General features: G+C 42.5%; 1 protein-coding gene across 2 annotated transcripts in view; it reads left to right on the top strand.

Moving 5' to 3' along the window:
* VPS13B (vacuolar protein sorting 13 homolog B) overlaps window positions 1-18617 on the top strand; it is a 947892-nt gene that overhangs the window by 721024 nt on the left and 208251 nt on the right. For both annotated transcript variants that reach the window (XM_065397834.1, XM_065397833.1), the window contains exon 33: window positions 3780-4482. In XM_065397834.1, coding sequence (XP_065253906.1) covers window positions 3780-4482 — 703 coding nt within the window. The remainder of the gene's footprint in view (window positions 1-3779; window positions 4483-18617) is intronic.

The raw sequence follows: 18617 nt of genomic DNA, 5'->3' as shown, positions 1-18617 counted from the left end.
TGACAGCCACTGCAGTACGATGACGACGGATACCAGTCTTAATATACCATCTTCTACCAAAAGGCAAGGGGCTGCTGCTGTGTGCAATGCAGCCCCACGTCTGCCAGCAGCCAGATCGCCCTCGGCCTCTTCTGGGTGCTTAGCAGAAAATACTGTGCGCTTGGCAGAAAATGGCATACTACGATTGATAGGCATCATCATCAAGACAGTTCGCTAGGACTGAGCATGTCTGCCCAGGTGCCCATGATTGACAGCCACTGCAATATGACGATGATGGATACCAGTCGTAATATACCATCTTCTACCAAAAGGCAAGGGGCTGCTGCTGTGTGCAGTGCAGCTCCACGTCTGCCAGCCCCACGTCTGCCAGCACCCAGATCGCCCTCGGCCTCTTCTGGGTGCTTAGCAGAAAATACTGGGCGCTTGGCAGAAAATGGCGTACTACGACTGATAGCCATCATCGTCAGTGTGAAGGCAGCAGAATATGACTGGGGGGATGTGGGACTGGGGGACATACGGAGTTCCAGCCATTGCTGTACGATGACGACGGTTACCAGTCGTAATACACCATCTACTGCCAAAAGGCAAAAGGCAAGGGGCTGGTGCAATGCAGCCCTACAGCTGCCAGCACCCAGATCGCCGATGAAGGCTACCAGTCATGCTGCACCGTCTACCGCCAAAACGCAGTTAGCTGCTGCTGCTGTGTAGCAATGCAGTACCACGTCTGCCGGCACCCACATGACATATGGTGACGGTGAGCTGAGCTGAGCGGGCTCCATGCTTGCCATGGTATGATGTCTGCACAGGTAACCCAGGTAAAAAGGCGCGAATCTATTGTCTGCCGTTGCTCTGACGGAGGGGGAGGGGCCTGACGACATGTACCCAGAACCCCCCGCGACACTGTTTTGCATCATTCAGGCATTGGGATCTCAACCCAGAATTCCAATGGGCGGCGGAGACTGCGGGAACTGTGGGATAGCTACCCATAGTGCAATGCTCCGGAAGTCGACGCTAGCCTCGGTACTGTGGACGCGGTCCGCCGACTAGAGCACTTAGAGCATTTTATGTGGGGACACACACAATCGACTGTATACAACCGATTTCTATAAAACCAGCTTCTATAAATTCGACCTAATTTCGTAGTGTAGACATACCCTTAGCAAAAAGGCCAAAGACCAACTGGGCGTAGAGGAAGAGCTACCCTCTTATCCTCCTGCAGGTGTTTTGTCCAGGTCAGTACATTTAACAAATATTAAATTTACTTTTTTTTAAATGAAAAGAAGAAGAAGAAGAAGAAAAGTAATCAATCAAACGAAACCTATAAAAACCTAAGAAAATTTATTAATTTGCAAACTGGAAGTACTTGTAAAAAGTTTTTTCATTTGTAAAATAGATTATCCTTCACTAACTGAAATTGCATTTTCATTTCTTATGGCCAAATCCAGCTCACCATAAACATGGGGGAACTGTCATGATTCTGCTGCAAGTAGCAGAAGAATAGCAAACCACAGTGGCTGCACAAGAGAAGTCTGCAGCCTCCATCCACTGTTACCTGATGCCTCTCTTCACAGGGCTAAACAGGTGGCTATGGACCTGTTTGGAGAGGCTATGCTCCTGTTTTGACCATGGCATCAATACAGTTGTTGGTGGCCCAAATGCCCCTCCACTGTGCTGTGGAGAGTGCCAACCATGAAGTGCTATTGCAGGGTTTCTCCACAACTGCCTCTTCTGTCCATGCAGAGATGTTGTAGCCATGTTGGTCCCAGGGTATTAGAGAGACAAGATAGGAGAGGTAATATCTTTTATTGGACCAATTTCTGTTGGTGAGAGAGACAAGCACACCCACATAATGGAACTTCACCTGGCATTTCTAAAGCACCCATCATCACAGGATCTAGGATAGGTAAATATTATTGCCAGTTTACAGATGAGGAGACTGAGGTAGAAAGGTTAATTGACTTGGCACAGTATCAGATTGAGTCACTGGCTGAGGAATTCCTTGCTCATAGTCCAATGATTCATTAAGGCTGCTTCTAGTAAGTTATTTTTGTAAAGGCTACCTTAAAAGTGATATCATATTTATGAGCCAGTGATATGAGTCTGTCATAGAAATCAACCACAAGGATTTTTATTGGTGATTTGAAAAATATGTATATGAGTGAAGCTGAAAAGTTTGTAACCAGAGCTGACAAAAACTTTTTCAAAGAAAATCTCAGCTAGTTAATGGTTCTGTTTAGGATTTCCATGGTAATACTTTTCTCTAGTATATTTACATTTTTAAGGAAATCTTTGCTTTTGTTCCCTTTGATTTTAAAAAAAAGCATGATATAAAGGAATTCCAATAAAACCCCTCAGCTATTCTTAAAAATCCAAACCAAAACAAAAGAAACCAATTTCTTAGTATGTTATACAGTAGAAAGATTAAGGAGAAAAAAATCCAGTACTTCAATGCCCTTCACTCTCATTATGTTGTATTGTGGATAATATTGTAAGTACATGTAATTCGCAATTATATTTTTTCTAATGGAAGATATTGTATATTTGGGGTCAGGTTGTGTTTGTCCCTTCATGGGTACACAAAGTATAAGGAGAAGGTGTAACAAGGAGACATCACCTTGCAACAGGTTCGAGGGCAGGGGCCAGAGACATTCCACTCTCTGTACCCAGAGGAGCTTGTGACTAGTGTAGGCAGTGACTCTGTGCTCCTCAAAGGAGCAGGATAGGGTGAGCTCATGTCACTACTTCACTTCCAACCAGTCAATGGAGCTGGCTCTGCATCATCATTATTATTGTTGTTGTTAGGGAGTACACTCTACACCTTATAAAAGAGTATATTTGCAGCTATGGTTGTTCTCCCCACCCTTCTCAGAGGATTTAAACTTTGCCTCAGGAGCAGTGGCTCTTTGGGACTTCTGCTTGGGTGGTGCACATCTACAGTGCCCCCTGCTGAGGGCTCTGCCTTAAAGGCACAATCTAACTCTTGATTAGTAGTATTCGCTGTGACAACAGCTAAAATCTGTCTTTTTTAAGTGTTGCTCTAAGCAGTGATGTCTATCTAAACATTTCTATTTGATGAGATCCTGTGAAGTCATAGCCAAATGCATAAAACTGTAGTGAGTAAATATACCACTTATACCACCATAGTGGCAGGCTTTATAAGTAGCTGACATTTACCTGAGCAGTAAGCCATATTGTTTTATATAATGCAGCTGGTACTTGCGAGACTAAGAAAACATTCTTTCAAGTCCTACAACACAATATTTATATCTTACAATTTCCATTTAGTCTTTTTTATGAATTTGAAATTAATTAGTACTTTTTTATTTTGTGTAAACATGCTAAAGCATTTTTAATGCTAATGGGAATTTTTTTTTTTAAGTTTTAACACACAGAACGTGGAAGAAATTCTGATTGTCAACCTTTTTCTAATTGTCAAATATAATATTGTTTCAAATTTTGTTTTAACTCATGTATTTCTTTTAGATTCTTTAGACTATAAAGAATTAGTTGAAAAAATGTAGTTTGAGCCTAGAAATCATTATTCAATTTTTTTCCCTTCACATATTCCTTTGGCACTTCATCAGATGTGAGTCATCATTTCTTCGGAACGGACACCTGCTGTGCTTTCATGAGTGATTACTCTGTTAAAAGTTAACTTGGCAGGTTTTTTATAATTCCATTTTTTGAAATCATGTTTAAATAGTAATTGTTTGCTGCCACTGAAATGGAAATACTTCGGATATGGATATAATAAGATAATATAATATTTTCCTTCACAGGTTTCCAAACAAGAACAGAAAAAAATGGATCTATCTGATGGAGGAACAGTTGAAACTTCTTCACGTTATAGTGGTGCCCAAGACAGTGGCATTGGCAGTGACAGCGTTAAAATCAGAATAGTTCAAATAGAACAACATAGTGGCACCAGCCAACATCGCATTGCACGTCCTTCCCGACAGTCTTCCATTGTGAAGAACCTGAACTTCATTCCCTTTGACATTTTTATTACAGCAAGCCGGATCTCCTTGATGTCTTACTCGTGTACTCCTTTAGCTAAATCTAAATCATTGCAAGATCAGAAAGATGGTGAGAAGATAAGCAAAAGTTCATTAAACCTTCCAGAAACAGATTCACGTGGTAGCCAAGACACCAGAAAGCTCAGTCAGGCACGTATTTCATCAGTAACAGCAGATGATCTCTTGAACAGTAACAATTCTTTGCCCAGTGGGAGAAAAACAGGTCTGCTGTCACTAGAAAGTCTTCATGCTTCCACAAGGTCATCTGCTCGACAAGCCCTTGGTATAACTATTGTTCGACAGCCTGGTCGCAGAGGAACTGGTGACCTCCGGTTAGAACCTTTTCTGCACCTTGTTGTATCCCAGCCTTCTGTACTCTTGAGCTGTCACCACAGAAAGCAGAGGGTGGAAATATCAGTGTTTGATGCTGTGCTTAGAGGAGTAACCTCAGACTACACGTGTACAGGTAAGACCATTTAAAGTCAGGAGGGTATTCACAACTGCCATAACAATCAGGCTTCCTCAAAGTTTCAGGGATGATCAAACAGAAAATAGCTGATAGATTAGACAAGACATATTAATTAAAAAAAAAAAGTTAAGTTTATATTCCATACTTGAACCAAATTTAAGAATAGAAGATGATTGAAATGAATTAAGGTTTAACCTGCAAGAACCCAGTTCTTATTTTATTCAATATTGTTTTCTCAGGCCAGAAAAATAATAGGGGCTGTCATGGTACTGTAATGTATCAGGAGTTTCTGAACCAATATGATAAGCAATGAGTTGTAAGTCAAGTTTCTTTCATAAAGGGTATTTTCATGGCTGAAAACCATTATATTTTCCAATATTACTCCTCTGCTAAAATTAGAAGCAATACTTTCAGAAACACATGGTATTTTGATCATAAACTGTACAAAAATTACAGTAGTCTTCTAAATGATGTCTTAATAGTGTCAAATAAAACAGAGCAAAATGTGTAAAATCATTAAATTGAGAAAACTTTTAGCAAACTTTTTATAAAGAACTATTTAAATTGCAAATCAGCAACTTCATGACATACCTATCTACTACATACCACATCCCCAGCAGGGTCTTTAAAACTCGGGATGGGGATTGGTGGTGGGAAGGTTTGACTTCAACTCACTGTAAGGAAGAGGAAAGAAGTAGCACCTGCCATGGGGGAGGGATGAAGAAGGAGCAGATCATTCTTATAATTTCTTCTCCTCCTGAATCAATGATGAACCACTGTCAGACATAATCACCAAAGATGGAATAGAAGTGACTAATCCAGTCGTGGTATACGGTGGGTACAATGCTTCCTCTTAAGTATTCGACTTCACATAGGTATTTGAAAAATTATTTCCCCTAAGCTAAATAGCAGAATTTCAGACATAATTCACCAAATTCCTATCTGTATCAGAATTTTTTGTATAACCCTAATAAATGCTAACTTAGGAAATAATATATTTTAGGCTCTCCCTTAACTAAGCAGTAAGGTATTATGAGAGTTTCCTTTCCCTAGATGAAGGCGGTCAATTCTTGGCTTTTCTGTAGATGTAATATTTGCTGTATTTCATGTGAAGTATTTATAACAATGAAAATTCACTTTTTTGATTGAAAATGTATTTGTCTGCCTATGAACCGTTAGGAAAGGGAGAGAAAATAAGACAGAAAATATCATATAGCCACTATATAAATCCATGGTATGTCCACACATTGAATACTGCATACAGTTCTGGTTGCCACATCCCCCAAAAAAGATATGTTAGAATTGGAAAAAGTACAGAGAAGGGCAACAAAAATGAACAGCTTCCATATGAGGAGAGATTAATCAGACTGGGACTTTTCAGCTTGGAAAAGAGACGACTAAGAGGGGATATGACAGAGGTCTATAAAATCATGAATGATATGGAGAAGGTGAATAAGGAAGTGTTATTCACCTCTTCACATAACACAAGAACCAGGGGTTACCCAATTAAATTAATAGGCATCAGGTTTAAAACAAACATAAGGAAGTTTTTCTTTATGCACAGTCAACCTGTGGAGCTCGTTGCCAGGGGATGTTGTGAAGACTAAAAATATGACGGGGTTAAAAAATAAATTAGATAAGTTCATGGAGAATAGGTCCATCCATGGCTATTAGTAAAGATGGTCAGGGATGCAGCCCCATGCTCTGGATATCCCTAAACCTCTGACTGCCAGATGCTGGGACTGGACCACTTGATAAATTGCTTGTTCTGTTCATTCCCTCTGAAGCATCTGGTACCGGCCACTGTCAGAAGACAGGATACTGGGCTAGATGGACCATTGGTCTGACCCATTATGGCTAATCTTACGTTCTTACTGTGAGTGGCATTACAATTCTGCCCTCTACCAACCACCAGTGGGGCAAGAATGCCATGAGACATTCCATTAGCCCGCTAGGATATTAGGGACCAAAATGTGGGCAAATCAGGCAAATCACCATATAGGTGAAGCAAGACTACCCAAAGAAACTGTTTCCAGGCCTAGACCTTGGGGAGATTATTGATCAGATGAGGGCTCTGGGTGGCATCACTATTTCTTCTCTCACCAAATTTCATATAAAACATTTAATTTTCAAATAGTTTAATAAAGAAAAAATACATTTTTACCCAGCTGTAATGAATAGTTACTGTGCAAAATAAGACCTAACTAGCATTTAAATGGTCGTTTGTGGAAGAGATTAACGCAAGGAAGAAACAGCCATCCAATCTTCCTTTCTTTTCTTTACTAAGAGATTACGGTAGAGTGAGAACATAAGGAGGTAGAAGGTTCCCTGGCTCCATAGCTCCATCCTTCTTTTGTTTTTCTAATTCCAATTCCCATTTTCCTCTCCTCTCCTCTTCCCATCTGTGGCTATCCTTATCTCTTTGTGAGAAACGCTGCCTCAGAACTTTTGCTGGGAGACTGGTGGCGATCTCCCTGTATATTTATTGTATACTACCTGATATACTTGCAGATGGTACTTATTATAATGCCCAAGTTGGTCCCAGCCATGCCTGGTTGCTGGAACCATTTACAGGATAAGAACATAAGGATGGCCATACTGGGTTAGACTAATGGACCATCTAGCCCAGTATCCTGTCTTTCAACAGTGGCTGGTGCCAGATGCTTCAGATGGAATGAGCAGAACAGGGCAATTATTGAATGATAAATCCCCTGTCGTCCAGTCCCAGCTTCTGGCAGTCAGCGGTTTAGAGATATCCAGAGCAAGGGGTTGCGCTCCTTATCATCTTGGCTAATAGCCATTGATGGACCTATCCTCCATGAACTTATCTAATTTTTTTTAAATCCAGTTATACTTTTGGCCTTCACAATATCCCCTGGGAATAAGTCCCACTCTGCATTGTGTGAAGAAGTACTTTCTTATGTTTGTTTTAAACTTGCTGCCTATTAATTTCATTGGGTGACCCCTGGTTCTTGTGTTATGTGAAGGGGTAAATAACACTTCTTTATTCTCTACACCATTCATGATTTTATAGACCTCTATGATATCCCCCCTTAGTCATCTCTTTTCTAAACTGAACAATCCCACTCTTTTTTCTCTCTCCTCATATGAAAGCTGTTCCATATCCCTAATCATTTGTGTTGTCCTTCTCTGTACTTTTTCCAATTCTAATATATCTTTTTTGAGATGTAGCGACCAGAACTGCACATAGTATTCAATGTGTGGGCATACCGTGGATTTATATAGCAGCATTGTGATATTTTCTGTCCCTTTCCTAGTGGTTCCTAACATTCTTTTTTGACTGCTGCTGCACATTGAGCAGATGTTTTCAGAGAACTATCCAGGATTACTCCAAGATCTCTTCCTTGAGTGGTAACAGTTAATTTAGAACCCATCATTTTGTATGTGTAGTTGGAATTATGTTTTCCAAAGTGCCTTACTTTGCATTTATCAACATTGAATTTCATCTGCCATTTTGTCGCCAATTGACCCTGTTTTGTGAGATCACTTTGTAACGCTTCACAATCAGCTTTGGACTTAACTATCTTTCCTAATCTTGTATCGTTGGCAAACTTTGCCATGTCTCTGTTTCCCCCTTGTTCCAGATCATTTATGAATATGTTGAACAGCACTGGTCCCAGTACAGATCCTTGGGAGACCCTGCTATTTACCTCTCTCCACTGTGAAAACTGACCATTTATTCCTACCCTTTGTTTTCTATCTTTTAAACCAGATACTGATCCATCAGAGGACCTTGCATCTTATCCCATGACTGCTTGGTTTGCTTAAGAGCTTTTGGTGAGGGACCTTGTCAAGGGGATTCTGAAAGTCCAAGTACACTATATCAACTGGATCACCCTTGTCTAAGGCTTGTCGACCCCCTCAAAGAATTCTATTAGATCATTGAGTCATGATTTCCCTTTACAAAAGCCATCTTGACTCTTCCCCAACATATTTTGTTCATCTATGTGTCTGATAATTCTGTTCTTTACTATAGTTTCAACCAATTTGTCTGGTACTGAAGTGAAGCTTACTGGCCTGTAGTGCCAGGATTGCCTCTGGAACTCTTTTTAAAAATTAATTGGCAATCACATTAGCTGTCCACCAGTCATATGCCACAGAGGCAGCTTTAAGCGATAGGCTACATATCACAGTTAGTAGTTCTTCAGTTTCATATTTGAGTTCCTTCAGAACTCTTCGGTGAATACCATCTGGTACTGGCGACTTATTACTGTTTAATTTATCCATTTGTTCCACATCCACCTCTATTGATACCTCAGTCTGGGACAGTTCCTGAGATTTGTCATCTAAAAAGAATGGCTCAGGTGTGGGCATCTCCCTCACATTCTCTGCAGTGAAGAGCGATGCAAAGAATTTCATTTAGCTTCTCCTCAATGGCCTTGTCTTCCTTGAATGTTCCTTTAGTGGCCCCACTCATTGTTTGGCAGGCTTCTTGTTTCAAATGTACTTAAAAATATTTTCACTGTCAGCTTTTGTGTCTTTTGACAGTTGCTCTTCAAATTCTTTTTTGGCCTGCTTAATTATACTTTTACATCCTGCTGCCCTCCCCTCATGTGGGATGAAAGGGGGCTATAAAAAGAGAGTGAAGTTAGATTCCCAATGTTCCAGGTGTAGGAACCCTAAGCCCTCTTTCCTCAGCTCCCTTAAAGGGGGCTAAAAAAAAAGAGGAGAGTTGGCTCCACGCTGTACCAGATGCTTAGGAGCCCCAAACCCTCCTTCCTCAGCTTCCTTAAGGGATACTGTCCTTCAAATCCTTTTCCAGTCCATTTTATCTGCTAACAATATCCTTTTCAGAATGAGCACCTGCATTGGACATCTGCCACAAGTTTTAGATACTAAGTTGTGGTATTATAATCTAACTCTCCTACTTCATTCCCCTGGGCCCAGACCTTCTTTGGGGAGGGCAAATGAACCATCCCACCTTGTCCAAACTGGCAATGAGGGAAAAATTCCTTCCCAGACCCCTAGGAATAGGGTGATTGGCGTAATGTCTGCAGCAGGTCATGAGGAAACCCAGTCCTTTTGCAAATTGCAGGGTGAGTGCTGCCTGCCCAATCCCAGTAAAAGAGGGTTTCTCCGGGGCTGCATAGAGTATAAATACCCTCCAGGGCCGGCTCCAGCATTTCTGCCGCCCCAAGCAAAAAAAAAAAGCCGTGATCGCGATCGGCGATTCGAAAAAAAAAAAAAAAAAAAAAGCCGCGGTCGGCGGCGGCAGTTCAGCGGCAGGTCCTTAGCTCCTAGAGGGAGTGAGGGACCTGCCGCCCCCGAATTGCCACAGGTGCCGCCCCTCTCCCTTGGCCGCCCCAAGCACCTGCTTGTTAAGCTGGTGCCTGGAGCCGGCCCTGATACCCTCAAGTTCTTCCAGTCAGCAGGAAAGGCTGGACTCAGCTGCTTCGTGCCCTTCCTGTCCATTCCTGTCCATTTCCCTCTCCTTCGTCTCTACCCCTGTTGTAAGGGGGCCCTTAAAGGGGCAACATCCCTTTTCTTCTGGGCAGACAAGACCCCTCCCTCCCATGGTAGCACATTGTAGTAGTTAGTGCAAACATAGAGCCATCAATAAACAGGGTAATTTTGCTGCCTTATTTGGCTTTTTTTAAAGTCTGCATTTTAAAAACCATAATAATTAAAAAAGGCTTATTTAGAATTGTTGGTGACTTCTGCCAGTAAATGATAGTTCATCAATATAGTTTCAAAACCAAATACATCTATAGAGATGTGGTTGACCAGAGGAAAGCAATCAAGCGAAATGTAATGACTTCCTGCCTGTGTTAGATTAATGGCTGAACTGTTTGAGGAAAGATAGGCCAAATGGGATGAAGTGATAAAATTCAAACCCTTTATAAACTGATATTATTCTTCATCTCTTCATATCAAATTATATCAATGCATTATTTAGACCTAAAACAGACCCTCAAATACTCATGTACCACTACCATTGACTTAATGAGAACTGTGCATTTTTGATCAGGACATTCAGGTGAATGAAGATAGACATGGATGGAATTAAGAGGAAGGCCACAACTTTATTAATTATCACTATAGAAGGATGCTATATGCCCACCTTCCCTGTCTCTCATATACCAGGCACTTCGGTGGGTCGAGTTTGGGAATACAGGGCTCCCACCTTATAACCAATAACTCAGGGTAGACCCTCTCCAACCTATTCCTAGAACATAGCTCACTTCTGAATTCTCTCTCCCTCCCTCCATAAGGGGGGGTAGAGATTACCAAGTGGGGACTTCAGTCTGCAAAGGCTTGAGATCTCCCCTTTTCCCATAGGCACAAGGTCCACCTGAAAAATCCCAGCTCTCCTTTACCCCTGCGACCTAGTCCTTTTGGCCTTTATCTGTATTGGACTCTGGCCACATGTTGCGATTCCTAACATTACAAATTCCTAATAATAATTTCTAAGTTCTACTACCTGTGACAAAACTGTTCCTCCACGATGCTGTGAGGAAGGTGAGAAAACCTACATAGCCTCTGCCAGTTTGGCCCAATGGTAAAAATTCCTTACTGATCCCCAAACAGGTGATCGATCAGACCCTCAGCAACCTAAAAACACTGTTCCTATACTATGAATACAGGGAGGGCAGCTAAAGGGAAGAAGAGGCCCCCCAAGTCCCAGTAAGAGGTTTAAGCTGATGAAGGATTGAGGAGCCAATTGGGCCAGTGAGTTCCCAGCTTCCTCCTGGCAGGAGACTGGGAAGCAGGGAGCTCTTGGGGAAGGAGGGACCCAGACTTTATTCCCAGGAATGCGCTCTCCCACTTCTTTATGAGCTGTCTTTTCCACTGCTGGTGCCATCAACCTTCTTACCCAGTAGGGAGAGGGGGAGGTTATGTCAGGGCAAAACATAGGACCTGATTCTGCGCCACTCAAGTCAATGTTAAAAGTTTCATTAATTTTAATGAAGAAGAATCGTAGAGCTGGGGGGGAAATTTCAGACAAAATCTTTTTTACACTGAAAATGCAGGTTCAGGTTGATCATAACATTTCACAAATTTATGCTAATTTTGGCTATTTATTTTGGTGGAAGAAAATTTCTGAAACATCGAAGTGAGCTGTTTCAACATTGTCAGGCTAGATTCACAAGGAGATTGAGTATGTCTACAGTGCAGTTAATAACCCACAGCTGGCCCATGCCAGCTGACTCAGCCTTGTAGGGATGGGGCTAAAGGGCTGTTTAATTACAGTGTAAATGTTTGGTCTCGAGCTGGAGCCCAGGCTTTAGGACCCTATGAGGTTGGAGGGTCCCAGACCGAATGTCTACACTGCAATTAAACAGCCCCTTAGCCCAAGCCCTGTGAGCCTGAGTCAGCAGCGTAGACCTACCATTAGGCACCGTTCACAAAACTCTGACCACACACACACACACCCCTAGTGGTTAGATCACTCACCTGGGATGTGGGAGATCTAGGTTTGATTCCCTGCTCTGGAGCAAGGACTTGCACACAGATCTCCTGTATCCCAGGTAATTGGCCTGATCGCAGGCTGTAGGGTATTTTGGGGTGGGCTTTTCTCAATCTCTGCTGTTTGAGTGGTTCCACTTTGTATAAATAATTAAGTATTGCTTGGAGCAGGGACTGGAATTCTGGTGTCCCCCTTCTTAAGGGAGTGCCATAACCACCAGCAAGTCATTCTCTGTCTCTGGCCCAAATAATATTTAATTATTTATAATTACAAAGTGGAACAGCTTGAAGAGGGGCGATTGAGAAAAACACACTCCAGAATAGTCAATAATTTTGTGATTAGGGCACTCACCTGGATGTAGAAGACCTGTGTTCAAGCTCTTGCTCCAGACAGGGATTCAAACCAGTCTCTCCCATGTCCTGAGTGAATGCCCTATCCACTGGACTATTAGATATAAGGGAGCAGTATCAGCACCACTTTTTGCTCCTCCTGTTGAGTTTTGTGAATCTAATCCTTCATTTCCAAGTTTCCTTTGCTTTCATTTAAAAATAAATAAAAAGTGTAAAAATGCATGAAATTGGAACAAAACCTTTCAATCAACCCAAAATGGTTTTTTCTGACTTTTCAATTTACCAAAAATTCCAAAACGTTTTGGTTGCAGGTTGACCCAGAAGGAAAAGTTTTTTCCATTTTTCAGAACTACAAGCTAACTGAAAAATCAGTTACTGAAACAGCTCTAGTCCTTAGTGTCTAAAAGTAAAGGCTGGGATTTCCAAAGGAGTATAAAAGAGTTAGGCACCCAACTCCCAGTGCCTAATGGCCATAAATTCTCTTGAAAATCCCAGCATAAAAGCATAAAAAGATACCAACATAAAACCAGTGTATGGCTTAAATAAAATAGGTGATGGTGCTGTGATATAAAGTTTTGTGACAAAGTTCCTCCTCTATCTTGGTGGGTCCTGCGCTTATTGGCGGATTTTCTTGCCTCAGAGATTCACCATGTGGGTTGGGGAACAGCCCAGAGACCTTCCCCTCTGGAAGAACCCACAGTCCAGGTCAATTGGGAGGTTTGGGGGGAACCCGGGCAAACCTCTACTCCGGGTTCCAGCCCAGGACCCTGTGGACTGCAGCTGTCTATAGTGCCTCCTGTAACAGCTGCATGACAGCTACAACTCCCTGGGCTACTTCCCCATGGCCTCTTCCAAACACCTTCCTTAGTCTCACCACAGGACCTTCCTCCTGTGTCTGGTAACGCTTGTGCTCCTCAGTCCTCCAGCAGCACACCCTCTCACTTTCAGCTCCTTGCGCCTCTTGCTCCCAGCTCCTCACACTCGCACCACAAACTGAAGTGAGCTCCTTTTAAAACCCAGGTGCCCTGATTAGCCTGCCTTAATTGATTCTAGCAGCTTCTTCTTAATTGGCTCCAGGTGTCCTAATTAGCCTGCCTGCCTTAACTGGTTCTAGCAGGTTCCTGATTACTCTAGTGCAGCCCCTTCTCTGGTCACTCAGGGAACAGAAAACTACTCTTCCAGTGACCAGTATATTTGCCCTCTACCAGACTCCTGTACCCCACTGGTCTGGGTCTGTCACAGTTTGTAGTGCTTCTTCTTTGGGAAGACCTACCATATTCATAACTCATGGTTCCATCACTCATGATTAACACCATCATCCCAATGTGGTAACTTGGTGGTTTTTCAAATTATTTTTATTTCTGGGATCTACCACACGTTTTTTGAGGGCAAATTGCCATGAACTACATTATTTATTGCCATAAAATATAGCATCGGGAGCTTTGCACCACATTTGTTAAACTGCTGCAGTCAGTCAGTATGATTGATATTCAGGCGAATTTCTTTGACATATTCTGACCACCTGCTAATAGTTTTGTCTGAAAGACATGCATGTATCTTCCAAATAGAAGAACAATATAAAGTTTATTGAAGGAAGCCAGTTAGCTTCTGTTTTCTCTGTACAACCATTTACTGTATTCTTTCCTATATCAAAGATTATTGGAAAAGAAAACTAGTGTTTAAATTACATCTTACAAATGAGTGCTGTTTTCATTAAATCTTTCTAGTGGAGGTACAGTTTATATTTGTGTATGTGTATAATATATATACAGACAGAAAGAGAAATGCATGATGGTGTGCTATAAACTTTTTCTTGGCACTCGTTTGCAATGTCACTATTACTCACAACTGGCAGAACCATGAGTGAGTTATGCAGGCATCCCAAATAAATGCCAATAAAACCTTTATGCCCCCCCCAAACCCATTGTGCATTTCATATATACCATCTGTGTTTCAAAAACTATTTTAGGAATGTTTTGAAAGATTGGATTGAGTATATTTTTGTGTCCCTATAAAGGCAGGCCCCTTAGTTACTGTTAATCCAACTGCACTGGACTCAGGTTTTATAAAAACCTATAAAATAATTTATCTCTCTTCTATAGGAAAAAAAGAATACAGAGTTAAAGTCCATTATCTTAGAACCTTGTAGGAGAGGAAGCAAGAGTAGGGTTCTATTATGAAGCTAGAAATCTCTCATTTCTCATGCAGTCTAGCCCCTGAGACATGTTCATGTGTAGAAAAGTTGTTATAGTCCAAACCTGAGTTTTGTCCATCCTCACGTGGGTGTAATTTTGTGGGATATCTCCATTTGTAGGACAACAAAGAAATGTTTCTTTTGCAGATTGATTTAGATAACAATGATGACTCGGGTTCAGAATGTTGTAAATCCCCAGGGAAATAAATTAAGACTAATAGTTGCCAGAGAACAATGAGGTGGTCATACATATATGATAAATTCATTTATAACATCGTTCCACAATATATCACATGGATATTAACTGTGCATATGTGGTGTATATGGTATGGTATAAACACACATGCATACACAGTCAAGTCATACTCACTGAATAGTTTATTTGATTAATTTTGTGGTGCTGTTCAAATAATGTTTTCAATACATCTATTTTTCATTAGTCATACAGTTTATGGAATGGTATGAATAATTAGTGAATACTCTCAACTTTAAAAACAATAAGAACATAAGAACAGCCATACTGGGTCAGACCAAAGGTCCATCTTGTTACCTCAGTTTGCCTAGAAACCAACCCAGGGTTACACTTTTATTGTTTTTATTAAATGCCGCTGTTGGATCAAACAGAAAAGGGATGAGGCTTATTCATGCACGCACACATTCATCGCATTCATACCCTCATGCACGCACACACTCACACAGGCGGAGAGTTACCGGAGACAGCAGAGGAAGCCGAGAAGCCGAAACATAGTAGATCTGGTGTGTCCGCCTGTGGTCACGGATCTAGGCCGGCAAACAGGTCAAGAAGCAGCAGCCTTGTTTGCATGCCTTTTTGGAACTGGATGGCTTCTGTCACATACACTGAGTTTCCCTTCTCTGTCCGTCACCGAGAAGCATTCCCAGGCCTTGTTCCTTTCATGCATACCAGGTTCTTCTTTTCTTTACAGCACCCCATGATTGCCTTCTCAGGGCAGATTACATCAGACACTCCTGTCTCCGGGCTCTATTCTCCTTGCAGTCCCTCTCTGCCCAGTCCCACATACACTCCCTTGTTCACACTCTCTGATTGCGTGATGGAATATTGCAAAGCTTGGAGGTTTATACAAGTGGTAACTGAAAAGGTTACAAAGCTTGCAAGAGTTACAAAGCTTAAAAGGCTATGCTAACAATAACTAAAGTTACAAAGTTTGCAAAAGGTTACAGAATTTAATGATCATACTAGCAATGACTGAAAAGTTACAAATCTTACAATCGCATTCTGCTGGATTGAGCAGAGGCTTTACATAACATTTCCCGCCCCTTGGTCACCCAAATTGTGGTGACCATCCAAAGAGGGACAGCATGCCTCCGTTCATCCACGCCAGTACTTTGATTGCCGGAACAATTTTGGATTTTCATTACACGTAGCATGTCCACAATAACAGAAATACATATCAAAAAGTTTACCGGAGGATGTAACAATGAGTGTCAAACAGCCATTATCATGTACTACATTTAGATTAAAATCAGAGTATTCGGTGGAGAGGTAAACAATCGGTAAAAAGGTAGTTATAAGCTTGATGTATCACAGGCTTCTGGATGGAGGTGGCCACCACGGGGATAGGTGTGTGATTGACAGTTTGGCAGGATGCGGAGGGGTAGGGAGAGGGAGGGGTCCGGTTAGAGTTAAAAAGGGCTGTAAATATAGTTTGTTGCTGTTCCCTGCCTAATGCGGTATTTTCCCTTTTCCTAAACACCATATACCATAATGCTAGCAATGAGACAAGCGCTACAAGACAAACATAAAACATGAAACACAAAACCACAGAACATAAGACAACGTAGAGGTTTGTCGTGATGATGCACCATGGTATGTTTCAATTGTCCTTCAGCTGGTACCAGCTCTTTCTGGTGCTCTGAAAAACAGAAGCTGCAAAAAAACCCTTAAACCTTGTAAACCGTAGGCTATCATAGAGAGGAACATGGAGTCGGGGTGGTTCCCCCTACATGCTTGAGCTGTTCCCGATGGACCCACTTCCCATTATCAGGATATCGTCCATGGGGCTGTGGCCGCAGTGACGGGAGCAGGAGCCCCAGCTCCGGGCTGACCAACCACTCTGGTGGCCTGTCGCGCCGCTTCCTTAAGGTGTGATATGTCTAGGGGCTCTCCCTGCCTCTACACTCCCATAGCCATCTGGACATCTTTGGGCAACATTTCTGCAATAAGCCTTAATTTGGCCGTTGGAACCACAATCTCAGACAGGGTCCTGGGGATCACCCCCCTGGGCACGGGCCGGATACCGTCCAGTTAACAATCCCGCTAATACCATTCTCTCCACAAAGACGTCAGGGGCCTCCCCTGGAGCGGGGGAGCCTGCTGCATACTGGTGGCTGACCTCCTGCAGTGCCTCTCCTTGAGCCCAATTGCAAACCAGCGCGAACGAGGACTGCCACCATCCGGCTGCCTGCGTCCGCAGTGCGATTCCCATATCGCACCCCGGTACTGTGGATGCCATCCTCAACAGCTTCCTAACTTCCTCTGGGTTTAACCCCTGATCCTCTATCGCCATCAGAAACTGATATGCCCATTCCGAAAATGTGCTTGCCTTGGCTGGGCCTAACCCCTGAGCCAGAGAAGTTATCTCCGCAGGGGTCAAGGCTATTTCCTGCATAGTTACCCCAGTTACGGGTCCGGGGCTCCCTCCCTGGGCCAGGGGGCCGTGCTGGAAAGTTAACCATTGCACAGCTGCCACCAGGGCTGGCCGAGCTCCCGGCCCATCTGGCGGGCATCCCAGGTTAGGATCGTACCATATGTCCCCGTCCCAGTCTCCGGGGTCATATCAGAGCGATGCCTTTGTCCCTGATCCCGGGAGGCCTGCTGCTCTCCCGCCCAGACAGGTCCTATGCTCTAATACCAATCCCCGCAAACACTCCACCTGGACCTCCAACTCCTTCGATTGTTCCCTCTCTTCCTTGACCCATTCAGCTCTCTCCGACGCCTTGTCGGCGGAGATTGCTAGCTGCTGACAACTTGCCCCTGCCGCTTGTGCATGTGGGATGAATGGGCTGGTTGAACAGCTGGAAGATCAGAAGAGCTCCCCTTACAATCGCATTCTGCTGGATTGAGCGGAGGCTTTACATAACACATCTAGTCCCGTATCCTGTCTTCCGACAGTGACCATGCCAGGTGCCCCAGAGGGAATGAACAGAACAGGTAATCATCAAGTGATTCATTAAACAAAATGTTAGCAAAAGTATTTTTCATTATTTGTCAAGCTCAGTCCATATGATAAACTGGAAAGACATGACGATTGCATTTATCAGGAACTGTTGACCACCACACCTGTCCTCTGCCCATTAATCCAGCACCCCTGAAACAATTTATCAGATATCAGACTTTTGAACAGCTTCCCCAAAATGTAAACATTTTCTGACAAAATGTTTCATGTTGATTAGGCCTCAACTGGAGTATTGTGTCAAACAAACAAACAAACAAACAAACAAACAAACAAACAAACCCTATTTTGCCCATGGTGAATTTGGAACCATATATCCAAATACCCAGGTTGCAAAGTAAGAGAATAAGTACAGTTTATAGATTTTTGTGACACCTACACCTACACCATTTTTGTGACACTATGCACAGAATAGGTATGGCACAGACATCACTAGTACAGACTTTCCAGTATTTCATTTCCAGGGTGAATTAATCCTGCTCTTGATGGAGCAAATCTACCGTGTAGAGGGTAATTCAGGTGTCATGATTCTTCAACTCTTGGCTTCTCTGTTACGAATGCTGACAAGGATGCTAATTAGTGCGGTGTTATGTGGACTTTCATCATGTCACTCAGCAAAGCACTTAAACGCTATGTTAAATCATCGTTATTCATTAAGAGATAACCAACTCATTTGAAAGGTACTTTGGCCCAGTGCATAGGGCATTGGAGACTGAGTCCAGAGAACTGGGCTCTGTTTCTGATTCTGCCCTGACTGGCTCTGTGATCCTCCCATCTCAGTTTCTCCATTTTTAATATGGAAGAAGAGGAAGAAAGGCAGTATAGAAAAACTAAATGTTGTTCTAACTATTTTTATTTATATTATCATTTAACTTTGAGACAGAATGAAAGTAGGCCATTCAGTACAATTCTATCTATATGTCAGGACAATATATCTGTCCTATTTT

The sequence above is a fragment of the Emys orbicularis genome, chromosome 2 (genome assembly GCF_028017835.1).
Source record: "Emys orbicularis isolate rEmyOrb1 chromosome 2, rEmyOrb1.hap1, whole genome shotgun sequence".
Taxonomy (NCBI): Eukaryota; Metazoa; Chordata; order Testudines; family Emydidae; genus Emys; species Emys orbicularis.
The sequence above is the reverse complement of the archived record's forward strand: the minus strand, read 5'-3'. Positions and strand labels throughout refer to the sequence as shown.